The sequence below is a fragment of the Aristolochia californica genome, unplaced genomic scaffold (assembly GCF_029961685.1).
Source record: "Aristolochia californica isolate CCGP_79_NKW_82.1479 unplaced genomic scaffold, dmAriCali1.0.hap1 SCAF_3, whole genome shotgun sequence".
In the NCBI taxonomy this organism is placed as follows: Eukaryota; Viridiplantae; Streptophyta; class Magnoliopsida; order Piperales; family Aristolochiaceae; genus Aristolochia; species Aristolochia californica.
In genome coordinates this window covers 9,758,146-9,770,887 of record NW_027181992.1, presented here as the reverse complement: position 1 = coordinate 9,770,887, position 12,742 = coordinate 9,758,146, and the positions used below count along the sequence as shown (strand labels likewise).

Genomic DNA, 12,742 nt, shown 5'->3' with positions numbered 1-12,742 from the left:
TATTAATTACTAATATATTTTCACAAAATTAAAAGTAATTAATTAATCAAATGCATACTTTAATTATATTTTATTTCCCGTAACAATAAATATGAAGATTAATATAGTAATAAAATTGAACAAAAATAATAAATAAATACATATACAAATTTATTAATAACCTAAAAGAAAGATTATTCAAATAACGAGTTCGTGCCTTTAATATTAAAATCATCAAGTTACAAGTTTAGTACATATGAACGACACATGTTCAAAAGTAATAACATACAACCATCATTTATGGTTCCACATGGAAGTCGATATGGCATCTTGAAATTGTGCGGCTCTTGTGGATTCTAATGCACGTTGCCTCTGAAAGCTTGTTACTTGGCTACCCTCATCCTCAAGACCATCATCTTCGTCGCTGTCTATATCATCCATTGCACCATGGACCACATCACCTCCTCCACTAAGCTCGCCACCCAAATCATCATCTTCATCTTCAAATATATCATCATAATCATGTCCACGTATATAATTGTGCAATATGCAACAAGCATATACAATTTTCACCTGGATTTTAAAAGAAAATGGTGGAACGCCTTTTAATATTTGATATCGAGTCATATTAATTCAACTGTTTTTGAGTCAGACCTCCTTATCAATGATTACCTAGATTTAGCAATTGTACTATTTCATTCTCTGAGCTCTTTAGCTATCTAAAGATTCTTCTTCTCATCCTAATACAACTTCGCCCAGATCATAACAAGTAGAATAACACAAGTAGTAGAAATCTCCTTAACTAAAAAGGCCGAAAAATAAGGCCCTCCTTGCATACAATCCTCTCAATGGGAACTTTAAGGTTTTTCATACAACCAAAAAATAAGAAAATAGATCATGCTTGATTATTCCAACTTATACTATCCAAATGGAATCTTAAATAAGACAAGAAAAGTGCCTAGATAGAATTTAGCATTTTGTTTTCAAAAACTGACGGATAATAATTTGACCTCAATGTCTGTAATATATTACTCCTCAAACTCGAAAAGTTGGGAGTAAAAGAGTTCCAATCCAGGAGTTGCTAATCAAAATGGGAAGACAAAAGCATGCATATCGGGTATCTAGAAATTGGTATCTCACAAACACATGTATGCGAGACACATACAGAAGATTTTTTAGCAGCAACCAAAGTGGTATTATGAAATTTTTTTTGAAGAACAATATATTCTATAAAGTATCAATTAGAAATAAGTATCAGAAAATAAGGAAGAATTCAATTTCTTACAATCAATGCCAATGTAGAAATAGCTGCATGCAGAAAAAAAAATGAATGAGAACCCTGTACCACATGCATCAAAAAGGTTGATCAAATTCATATGAAAATAAGATCATAATCTGGTCTTGTTTTTGATAACCAATTTAAAAATAAAAAAATAAAAATAAAAGATTCATTCCCATTATGACATACCCACAGAGAGATGTATTGTAAAGCAAAAATATGCTTAAATCAAGTAAAAATGTTGGCGCACATTGGTGTGTCGTTTCTCTCTTTTTGCTTTTCAATTAAGATCCAGCCAGCAAAGATTAAATGCCTGTCACTCGATACATAAAAATTCATGCTTGATTCATTTTGGAGATCCAAAATATTTAGAACGGTTGGTGATTCTAGGTTCTCTTTGCGGGAACTCAGAAAGTTCAACACCTATGAAATAACATCTTTATACAAGAGAGCTCAGGTATATCTCAAGCAAGTAATAGTATCCGAATAAAAATTAAAAATGCTGAGAGATTAAAAGACAGTAAAATCAAGCACTTGGCAAATAATAGCATCGCATTGTATGAGACTTCATAACATCCCAAAACCTATCATTCTGAACTTATAGGACAATCCATATTGCACCAACCAAAGGGAGTGCACCCCACAATAAACCACATACGATGGCCACAAATTGTCGAATCCAATGTAAAACATCTCCTAATTGATCCAGCAACCAAAAAAAAAGCAATAAACAAATTACAAACACTTAGGTAGTGAAGACTGTTGCATTCAGCAAGTTAACAGTCTTTAGTCTTCACTCATAACCGTGCAACATCGAAAGAAAATATACTCATATGTTTGTTGAGCACATACATACTTTATAAAATTTCCACTAAGGCATAAAAAAATCACATATCTAACGGCACGGGAACCAAACTCGAACCACCGATGTCTAGAAAGTTATCCACAAGTAGCAGACAATACCCAAGATTTAGTTCAAATCAAGTAAAAGCCAAAAAGCACATAAAAACAAGTGTCGAACTCGTTGCGAGATGCTTTTGTCAATACCCTGTCCTAGGAAGCCTCAGGATCTAATAATTTGGCAAGTTTAAACGGAGAAACGTGACCGTTCTGTTGCAGATGGTGTTTAACATATTTCCCTTCCTCCATTGCATAGGCAATCAGTAAATATCAAAGAAAGGAAACCGGCAGTTATTTGAGTTGCGTGGATCAAAGGCTCGTTATGACCTCCATTAGCAGCCAAAATTGAGCAGCTTCACAACTTCTGGGAACTGCATCCGCTAGGGTTTGACAGAGTGGACGGCGATGGAAACAGAGAAATCGAAAGATGTAAAAATTATGATATTACATTGATTAAAGGTAAAAACGAGCATCCACTATCAAGTGGATCTGAACTCTGGAATTGCTCGGTCAGCAGGTCAGCAGTCCTGCTAAACAAAGAGAGTATTTTAATGCATAGGAAGAAGAGGTTCCCACATGTTAAAATCAAAGAAAATCGAAATCGAAATGGGGAAATCGAACGAAATCGGAAGGTATTTTTAGGGGAAAGGAGACTAGCCAGAGAGAGAAGGGAGTGGGAGGCCGAAAGGGAGCAGAGAGGGAGAAGACAAAGAAGAAAGGGAGGTCAGGAGGGATAAGAGAGAGAGAAACGAGAGAGAGCGAGTCCGAGAGAAGAGAGGGAGTCACGGAGACAAGAGAGGGTGTGCGAGAGAGAGGCCGAGGCCGAGAGATGAGGCCGGAGACGAGAGGGAACTAAGACGGTGGCCGGAGACGAAAATCCGATCGATTTTATGGCAGCAACGACGTCGAGGCGCAGGGAGACGAGAGAGGGAGTGCGGGAGGGAGGAAGCAAAAATGAGAAATGACGACGTGCGAGAGGGGGGGTGCGAGGAGAGAGGGGAAAAAGCCAGCGACACCCGTCCTTCAATTCAAAGAAGATCAAACAAGGCCTTCTTCTAGATGATCAAAATTAAACCGTGGAGATGAAGGACCCCTTCATCCCCTGCATCAAGATGAAGCTTCATCTGCGCTCCACTAACGACTTCAAGTGTTGAAGGGCGTTATGTGGTTGAAGATCATCTCGTGCTTCAAGTTGACTAACCCCTTTATCTTCAAATAAATCTATGTAATCTTCAATGTGTATATAATTATGCAATACACAACAAGCAATCACAATTTTTACCTAGACATCAAAATCAAAGGGAGAAGCATCTTTTAATATCTTGAAACGAGCTTTTAAAGCCTCGATAATGTTTCGTAATGATGAGAGTCTTAAGTTAAATAATTCTCTTTCATCCGTAGGAGTATTATTTCCAAATTTTTGCAAGTGATAACGAGTACCTCGATAGGGAGCAAAGAACCCAAAAAGATTTGCATATCCAGCATCTACCAAATAATATTTGCCTACAATAAAATATATATCTATTATAATCTAATGAAAAATTAAAAATTTAAATAGACTATATAGAGAGAATCAATATTTACCTTCAGGAACAAAAAGTTTATCTCGTCTGGTTGATGTTGACTTCAATACACGTGAATCGACTGTTGTTCCCTCCCTTCCAACAAATATAAATGTGAATTGCATGTCAAATACACATGCTGCCATTACGTTTTGTGAGAGGAAACCCTTCCTGTTCCAGAATTTTGCTTGTTGATCAAATGGGATATGTGCTTTAATATGAGTACCATCAATGACACCAATACAATCCTAATAAAAAAAATCATTAATACAAATATATGTTTTTATAGTAACAGAAAATTATTCATCAAACGACTTTATATTTACCTTAAAATATGGATAATAAATATCACTGTTCAAGATCTTTGAATGAGTACGTTTTGAAGGCCGCTTGATGTAATCAGATTGTAGTTTGATAATAACATTTAACACCTTGTTAAAATACTTACTAATTGTCCAATTTGATCTTTCAAACATCTCTGAAGTGAGACTGTAAGATTGTTGTTGACCAACAATGATACAAAAATATGCAAGTTGTTCTTCCACATATATTGTCCTTGTATCAAATAAAAGTAATCTACTTTTCAAGATTCTAGCCAACTTGAGAAAAATAATTTGATTCATCCTATAAACTTTTCTAAATTTAATAGGCGATCTTTCTAATGCTTTCTTTAAATATCGTGGACCACCCATATGATAAGAACGTTGTACTGGCCTATTACAACCATTTAAGTGTGAATTGATAAGGACAAGTATAACTATGTAAGCTGCAATACAAATACATATTTTCTCCCTATCTGGTAGATTATCCAAGGGTACTTGCAATACTAGACATTCAATAATGAAAACATGGTTCAAATATATTCAATAATACACATTCAATATTGACCAGAAATACTCAATAATCAACGTCATTCATACAAAATCAAATGAGTCTTGTAAATATAGGTTAAAACAGTCAACTTTTGTATAAGTCTATTACATTGCATTGAATTTTGCCATCAACCAGTCATAATGATCTTCCTGTTTCATCTTCATAAATATATCCCTCTTAGCTTTGGTGTCAACCCACTCTATGGCAAAAAAATTGACTTCTCTGGGCAAGTTAGGTAATGCCTCGATAGCTTCAAACCATGGAGGTTCTACGGGACTAAAGATTTGCATAAGGGTTGATGACATATTGTTAATAGTTTCAACGATCCTGTTAGTATTTTCAACTAATGGTTCGGATCTCTTCCTACGCCGAGTAGAAGAAGTTCTATTCCCATTATTGTTTGGTGTTTTGCCTTTCGGAGGAGCATCACTTGGAGACTCTATAATGTTGGGTGTTGGTATCTCCCTGATTACATCATCTTCATCAATGTCCTCAATCATTGTCCCTTCTACAGGATTTGAAAAGTTATCATCTGACTCCATGCATGTGTTACTCTCTTTCCCCGTGGCAATAATGTTTCCAACCACAATAGCCAATTTTTCATAGAGCGGACAATGTTCCCACCTATACTTATCGGCTTCTCTATGCGCCTACATGAAAAGTTATCGTATAAAATACTAAAATGCATGATTAATAAAGCAAGAAATATAACATTCTATATTACATTTTCAAACCTTTATGTAGTCTTGCCACACTGTCTTACTAGCAGTGACTTTCTGGGTTGTTGGATCCCACCCAAAGCAGCTAGTGTTATGTACTCACAACCATAGACATTTTTTTCCAAGTCCTCACGCGGTTTTTCAACTGTTCTACTGTCTTTTGGTTCGATGTGTCCAAATTGAACATACCGACACAATCGTTGAAAACTTCGTGTTTCCACACTCCATTGGCTAATTTGTTACCCAAATTGACTTGCTCAATGAGCAAATCAAGCATTTTACTATCTTCATCACACGTCCATGTGTCGTATGACATTTTTGTAGTGTTATCCATACTGTCTTTACCTTTCCTTCTTCCAGCCATCTAAAACTCATAACAAGTGGACAATGGATAAAAAATAAGTTGTTCTTAAAAAAATAAAATTGAGAGGGGGAGAAGAAAAAAAGGAAGGAGGAATCCTCCACAACCCTCTTCACCCCCCTCCCTCCCCCCCCCCCCCCCCCCCTTCTTACCTTACCATATACACAATTTTATTAGTAAAGTTAGCAAGATTTTTTAAGTCTTGTGAGATAGACTTATATATATATATATATATATATATATATATATATATATATATCTAAAGATCTGTCATGTTTCTTAAAGAGAAAATGAAGGAGGAGATACCAAAAAAAAAATAATAGGTCAGTGTTAAAACCCTCAAAACCGACCCCTACTTCAGTAGCCACAGAAAACACACTCATTCCCATTTGTGGATAAAATGATAGTTAATTCCCCTACAGGAATATCTGGATACCTTGGCTGCAAAGTTCTCGTCCAACAAAACATTGCTTGAATTGACAAAATCATGAGGATTGGAGGGTCACTAGAGTACTGCATGTAATCCTACCAAGACATGAAACATAGAGCTTACGAAAGAGCCATAAACTTCACACATTGAAGGATACAAACTCATGCTGCACAACCTACCAAAGCAGCCGCAACATCAGCAGCTATGCCAATTCAAAGGAGTCTTAAGTGGATATATGCAGATCTTACGATGTCAAATTATTTTTGATTGAATCCACAAAAAGTAAAAGCACTTGGGTAACTTTCTAAAGATATCTTGGAGATGCTCTTTAAAGCTACCATTTCTTATGCAATCAAATATAAGAAATATGTGATGCGGTGAAAGAATTTAGGAGAGACACATACGGATGTGCAACAATTATAAAGTCTTTTTCTTTGAGAGAGTAAAAAAATAAACCTATCAATTCCTTCATCTATTCCTACCAAGACATGAAACATAGAGCTTACGAAAGAGTCATAAACTTCACACATCTCAGGATACAAATTCATGCTGCACAACCTACCAAAGCAGCTGCAACATCAGCAGCTATGCCAATTCAAAGGAGTCTTAAGTGGATCTATGCAGATCTTACGATGTCAAATTATTTTTGATTGAATCCACAAAAATTAAAAGCACTTGGGTAACTTTCTAAAGATATCTTGAAGATGCTCTTTAAAGCTACCATTTCTTATGCAATCAAATATAAGAAACTTGTGATGCGGTGAAAGAATTTAGGAGGGACACATACGGATGTGCAAAAACTATAAAGTCTTTACTTTGAGAGAGTAAAAAAATAAACCTATCACATCCTTCAAAAAACCCTTGAAGCCTGACAATAAGGTGATGATGAAGACGGCCCAGGGTTTGGACTCGTTGGTAGAAGGCATCATTTTCAGGTACAAATTTTGGTATTTCTCTCTCTGTAGCACTAACACCCCTGGAAAACTGAGCTCGATTTATAGCTCCTTATGAATCACTTCCCATGAATGTACTAAAGTTGGTTGTTGCACTTTTAATCTCCTTGGATTTGAAGTGCCTAACAGATGGATAAGGGCCTTCACAAAGAGGAAATGAGTAAATGTGATCTTGCTGAAAACATTTATTCGTAATGCAAGCTAAATGTCTACATGTGCAAATCTTAATACTAATTCTTAGAATATCAAGAACAAGTTGCAAGTAATCACCCCTTAGTCACAAAAATGGAGATAAGAACATGATGTGAAAATAAGTACATTACAAAGTAAAACTAAAATGCCTCAAACGCCTGACAAAATCTGCTTATACTAGTACCACAATAAAAAAGACCCAGAAGCTAAGCGGTGCCTTCAATGACAATTCTATGGGTATAAATTAAAATACATAAAAGCTTGATGATCTTGCTTCCAAGGACCAGAAATGCCCAAAGAAGAAGCACTCCCAGTCTTTTTTCCATTCCACAAAATAGGCAAGTTGGCACACACTCACATTGGAAGGGTTTGCCAAATGGTCTCGCTCTTTACTTAATCAAAACCTGTAAAAACCTCAATTGAGAAATCTAGAAATTCAACACACGCAATAGTTTAATTGTTTTAAGAGAAATAGAAAACTCCAACACTTCAAGACAAACAATATATATATATAAAAAAGGTAGAAAAAACAGATACATATAACTTCATAAAAACCTTAAATCGAGCCGGAGAGGTTGTAGGGAGGGGAGAGAAGTCAGCGACGGTCGTCGGTGCTGGGGACGGCGAGAGGAAGATAATCAATCGCCGGGGAGAAGTTGCAGAGGGGGTGATTGAAATCGCCGATGGTCGCGAGCGAGGGAGGAGTCAGAGAGGTTGCAGAGAGGGGAGAGATGTCACCGAAGGTTGTCTGTGCAGGGGACAATGAGAGAGTTGAGCGCCGGAGACAAGGTTGCAGGGCGAATAAAATCGCCAAAGGTCGCGAGCGAGCGAGAGAGAAATTTTTTTTCTCTGAAACCCTCGTTCGACAACGGTTCCTTCCCGACAGCCCGAGCCCGAGATGTAATTGAGCGATGGTAATTGAATTGAGAACTCGACCCCTCTGAATTCATTTACCATCATTTTATGCATGAAACGGGGCGAAGCAAAATACATATGTATTTCACTTTCCTCCGTCACTTACGGTGCTCACTAACGCATTTTGGCCCCATTTACCCAGTGTAAGTGAAGTACATTTTAGAACTTGATGCAGACGTCAAAGAGGATTTTTTTTTACTTGGCAATGGATACTTAAATGGATTCTGTTAACGGGAAACCGACTCAGTCTCAAACACTATATGTAGGGGTGGCATCGAGCTGAGCCGAGCCCGAATCTGCCTATGTTCAATCCGAGCTGGATTTAAATATTTTGAACTCGAGCTCGAGTCGAGTCTAGGCTCGAGCCCAAAATTGTTATTGAGTTCGAGCCGAGTTCGAGCTTCAACATTCATTTAAAACTTTTCAAAAAATACAAGTCTCGAGTTCGTGTTCCAACATACATCTAAAACTTTTCAAAAAATATATGTGAAATAAATTGTATATAAAATTATGCATACATTTTACATAAATTTGGGAATGACCTCGACTTAAAATTGGGCATAAGGGTGGCATCGAATCTAGCTGAGTCTGAACCTTGTTCAAGTCAAGCTTGATTTAAATATTTCGAGCTCGAGCTCTAGTCGAGTTCGATCTTAACGTACATTTAAAACTCTATATAAAATATATGTCAAATAAATTATATATAAAATTACGCATACATTTTAAAAAAGAATGATAGGGGAAGTTCATGATTGAATTTCAATAATGGTTTAAAACACACCAATATTAATATCTTTTACTCCAAATGTTGACTAACTTGTTTTGTAATTTTTTTATCTGGCCATAAATTTACTATGGCCTCCTTAGTGCCCCTGGTTGAAATTTTATATTCTAGGCAAAATTAGAAATGTTTTTCCTATGATGCATATTTCCTAAAAACAACCTTTAAATAAAATTCTATTACTAATAGTGACTTATTAGAAAATTACAAAAAATATTTTAAAAATTTCTTAGGAAAGTTAAATGGACCTCTTATTGCCTCTCTTCTAGGGAAATAAATAAAAACTAATAATCAATCTAGTATATTACTATACTTATCGATAATTTTTTAATCAAATAAAATGTCAAACATAAAATTGCAATGAAAATTGCCTCATGCTAAAAGTATTACAGCATCAACTGTCAAATACTTATTCAAAAAATTTCTATACGGTTTTCTAGCCCATCTTGGCAGGAAAATCTTACTTGGAAAATTATAGGATTTTTTTAATAAGAATTTTCAGAGAGAAAAATATTTACAAAAAACATAAGACACTAATAGTCCCTAAAAACTTATTTCTACTAAAATGTATTTTCAATTTCTTCAAGAGCCATGAGGAAGGAGAGTTTACTGATTTTTTTTTACTTTATGATATCGCACGTGCGAAAAGAGAAATAATTTCTCCCCTAAGTTCAGGGGAGTAATTATTTCATCTGCCACAGACCCCTCCCCCTTATCCCAACGCGAACCATATATCATAGATGTAGCAATAGGCCCAAATAACAGAGATGTATAAATAATTCCTCAAACGAGGGAGAAGTGAGATATTTTTCCGATATATCAACTCAGCAAGTTACACAAAACAGTCGACTTAAATTCGAATTTTCATTGTAACAGAATACCAGCATGAGCTTTGATTCTTCTAATGCGAATATTTCTTTAAATATAGATCAGATTAACATGAAATTTTCTCATTATGAAAGTAAACTTAAATACCTTTCATCCAAGTATAACTTATCTTCATAAAATATAACTATCAGATGATAAATAATCTGAAATATTTCGGATCTGTCATCTGACAGAATTTAGTACTGTTTCTCCTTTTTTTCCAGAATGACCATAGACTCTTCCAAGAACAATATCTCCTTAAAAAAATATCATACCGAGAATTGGTTGAATAGGTAAGAAAATAGACTTACGTATATTTTTTTTGATATAGAATTATCCATATAAAGTTTCTTTCTTGATAGCATAAAATACCTCGGAAGTTGAGGCTTTCTATTGCAGCTAGAACCTTTTTATCAATCTGAATTTTGCTGCTTCAAATATCGATTTCTCTTTGCAGATAACTCAGATAAAAAATTGGCTAAATAGGTAAAAAAATAGACTTAAAAATATTTATTTTGATATATATTTTTCCATATAAAGTCTAGTTCCTGATAGCAAAAAATACCTTGGAATCTGAAGATTGCTGCTGCTGCTCGAAGCTTTTTGCAATCTGACCTTCTCTCATTAAACTATCGACATCTCTCTTTAGCTAACTCCAATTGGAACAAATCATTTTTCTTTGGAAAGTAGACTCAAATATCTTTTGGTGAATATAGATATTAAAATATGAAAAACTCTATATAGAGGTTCAAAACTCAAAGCTATCCACTGGTATAGGGACAGAAAAAAAATAACTACGAACCTAGACTTAGGGTTTAGGGTTTAGAGTTTAGAGAAAATGATCACATTACCTCCGTGAGTTGTCCCGGTCAACTCACAAAACCTACTCTGATACCATGATGAATTTATGGAAGCCACTCCTACCTATATGGTATGTAAATTAATGTACCAATGTTATAAATGTATATGATATAATAACCCCAAACCATTATTTTATCAAATTATAGATATAACTAAATTAAAAAAATGTAAATTAAAGCTTAGTACACTAATTTATTATTATCCTCATCTATTTACTAATCATTCATTTATTATTTATATTTTTGATTAAGCAATGTAGTATATAGTTTTAATTTATAGATTATATACTAGTAAATATTTTTAGCATTAGTTAATTGTTAATCTTGTTGGAAGACATCTCGAAGTGGTATTACGGTAAATACCTTCCCAACATCAAGGAGGTAATAAATGATGCAATTTAAAAAGTCATCTTATAAAGATGACACAAGGGTGTAATTAAAGAAGATGAAGTATGTCTACTAATGTCTTTTCTTTTTTAGACATTGTAACCCTAAGGGTATTGTAGTCATTGCAAACTTCATTCTTCAAAAGTAGAGGCTTCAAACATGGGCTAAATCATTAAGTTTGTCATTTTCTCTCTCAAATTCATCCTTAAACTTTTCTCCCAAACTCTCTCTCCTTCTCTTTAGTTGTCCCTCTCTCCTTTCTCCTTTTTTCATTCTTCCTCTTTTTTGGAGGGGTTAGTCAACAAAACGGATTTTTGAAGTTCATGTTCATCTGCAACATGAAGATTATGTCATTCATCTACATGATCTTTATCTTCGCACTTGGTGTTAGTGTTGACGGCTTCATGTGCAGTGGAAAACAGTTTTCAGTGTTAGTGCCTCAACATGAGAAAAACATAAAAAAACAAGAGAATGCCTAAACCCTTACAGTACACTTAATTACAACATAATCCTTAGACCCCAAATTAGGTAAAACAACCATTATTACTACACGAATAAGTTATTTAATTCATAATAAATATATTAATATATTTTTTAATTGGATTAGATATTTTATTGTGCATTAATATGGTAATTACATGAGCCAATGAAATACTCACATGATTAATTACAAGTAATAAATAAATAACGTTATAAATTATTTTTTAATAACATAAGATATGTTTTAATATTAAAAACCACTAATTTAATACAATATAAAAAATTAATATAATAAATAAATTTATATATTTATCAATAACATAATATATTTTATGTATTACTAATTAATAATATATTGTCACAAAATTTAAAACCATTGGTTTAATTAATTATAGCATTGGTATAATTAAACCAAAATAATTTATCAAATATTTATTTTAATAATATTTTAATTATGACTATTTAATCACTATTTTAATATAGTAATTATAAAATAAATATATTAAAAAATAAAAAAATTATTTTATAAAAAATAATTATTTTATAAATTAGTGATTTTTATGATGATAGTTTAATTTTTCCTTAGGGAAGCCGAGAGAGGGAGCAAAGAGATGGATGCCGAAGCCGAGAGAGTGGGTGCGGGAACGAAATGAGAGGGGCATGAGTCGTTTCATGTACATGAATGCCAAAATTCGGTGGAAAACACTTTCCGTCATTTACGCTTTGGACATGATCTCCTGAGTCATGTTAGTTATGTACATGACTTGAAGTCCGACTCTCCACTAGCGACTTTAGGACATAAACTGAGTAATGCGGCTAAAGTTCATGTCCTAAGTCAAGTTGACTAACGCCCCCTTTCTCTCCTCTCTCATCATCTTGGTCGAAAACCTTATTATGGGATCTTAAATCCAACATGGTATTAGAGTTAAGGATTTAGAATCCTGACATTAAGGTGGTGATTAAGAGAGTTTTATCAAGTTTCATGTGGTTTTGTTGGTGAAGCAAAGGCTCAACTAGCAAAGATAAGTTTTTTTTTTGTTTCTCTACCTTTTATGATGTCTTGGTCTTGGCAAGATTTTCACTGGTTAATTCTTCTCGTTCAATTTGGATAGAAGATAAATGTTATATCTCGTGCAAGATTTCTTATGCTCGGTTTGCTTTGAATCATGCAAGTATATAAATAGATTGTTAAAGGTTCAGTTTA

The 12,742-nt window shown here is 34.3% G+C and overlaps 2 protein-coding genes across 2 annotated transcripts; both read right to left on the bottom strand.

The window, feature by feature from the left end:
- Positions 1-273: 273 nt before the first annotated feature.
- On the bottom strand, positions 274-3,866 carry LOC137959328 (uncharacterized). The gene is made up of 4 exons (XM_068806733.1): positions 3,743-3,866; positions 3,599-3,661; positions 1,265-1,287; positions 274-552 (listed from the first exon to the last, which is right to left on the bottom strand). The coding sequence occupies exons 1-4, from the start codon at positions 3,864-3,866 to the stop codon at positions 274-276; spliced, it is 489 nt and encodes a 162-aa protein (XP_068662834.1).
- Positions 3,867-4,697: 831 nt separating this feature from the next.
- Positions 4,698-5,540, bottom strand: LOC137959327 (uncharacterized). The gene is made up of 2 exons (XM_068806732.1): positions 5,502-5,540; positions 4,698-5,243 (listed from the first exon to the last, which is right to left on the bottom strand). The coding sequence occupies exons 1-2, from the start codon at positions 5,538-5,540 to the stop codon at positions 4,698-4,700; spliced, it is 585 nt and encodes a 194-aa protein (XP_068662833.1).
- Between the last annotated feature and the right edge of the window lie 7,202 nt (positions 5,541-12,742).

What these genes read in the sequence shown, in the direction of transcription:
- LOC137959328 (XM_068806733.1), bottom strand. Translation starts at nt 3,866, where the DNA reads ATGGCAGCATGTGTATTTGACATGCAATTCACATTTATATTTGTTGGA. An exon ending in TAAACTTTTTGTTCCTGAAG is followed by an intron (nt 3,662 to 3,742) that starts GTAAATATTGAT and finishes ATTTTATTGTAG; the next exon opens with GCAAATATTATTTGGTAGAT. An exon ending in TTTCTACATTGGCATTGATT is followed by an intron (nt 553 to 1,264) that starts GTAAGAAATTGA and finishes TTTAAAATCCAG; the next exon opens with GTGAAAATTGTATATGCTTG.
- LOC137959327 (XM_068806732.1), bottom strand. Translation starts at nt 5,540, where the DNA reads ATGGAGTGTGGAAACACGAAGTTTTCAACGATTGTGTCG. An exon ending in AGTTTTCAACGATTGTGTCG is followed by an intron (nt 5,244 to 5,501) that starts GTATGTTCAATT and finishes CTTTTCATGTAG; the next exon opens with GCGCATAGAGAAGCCGATAA.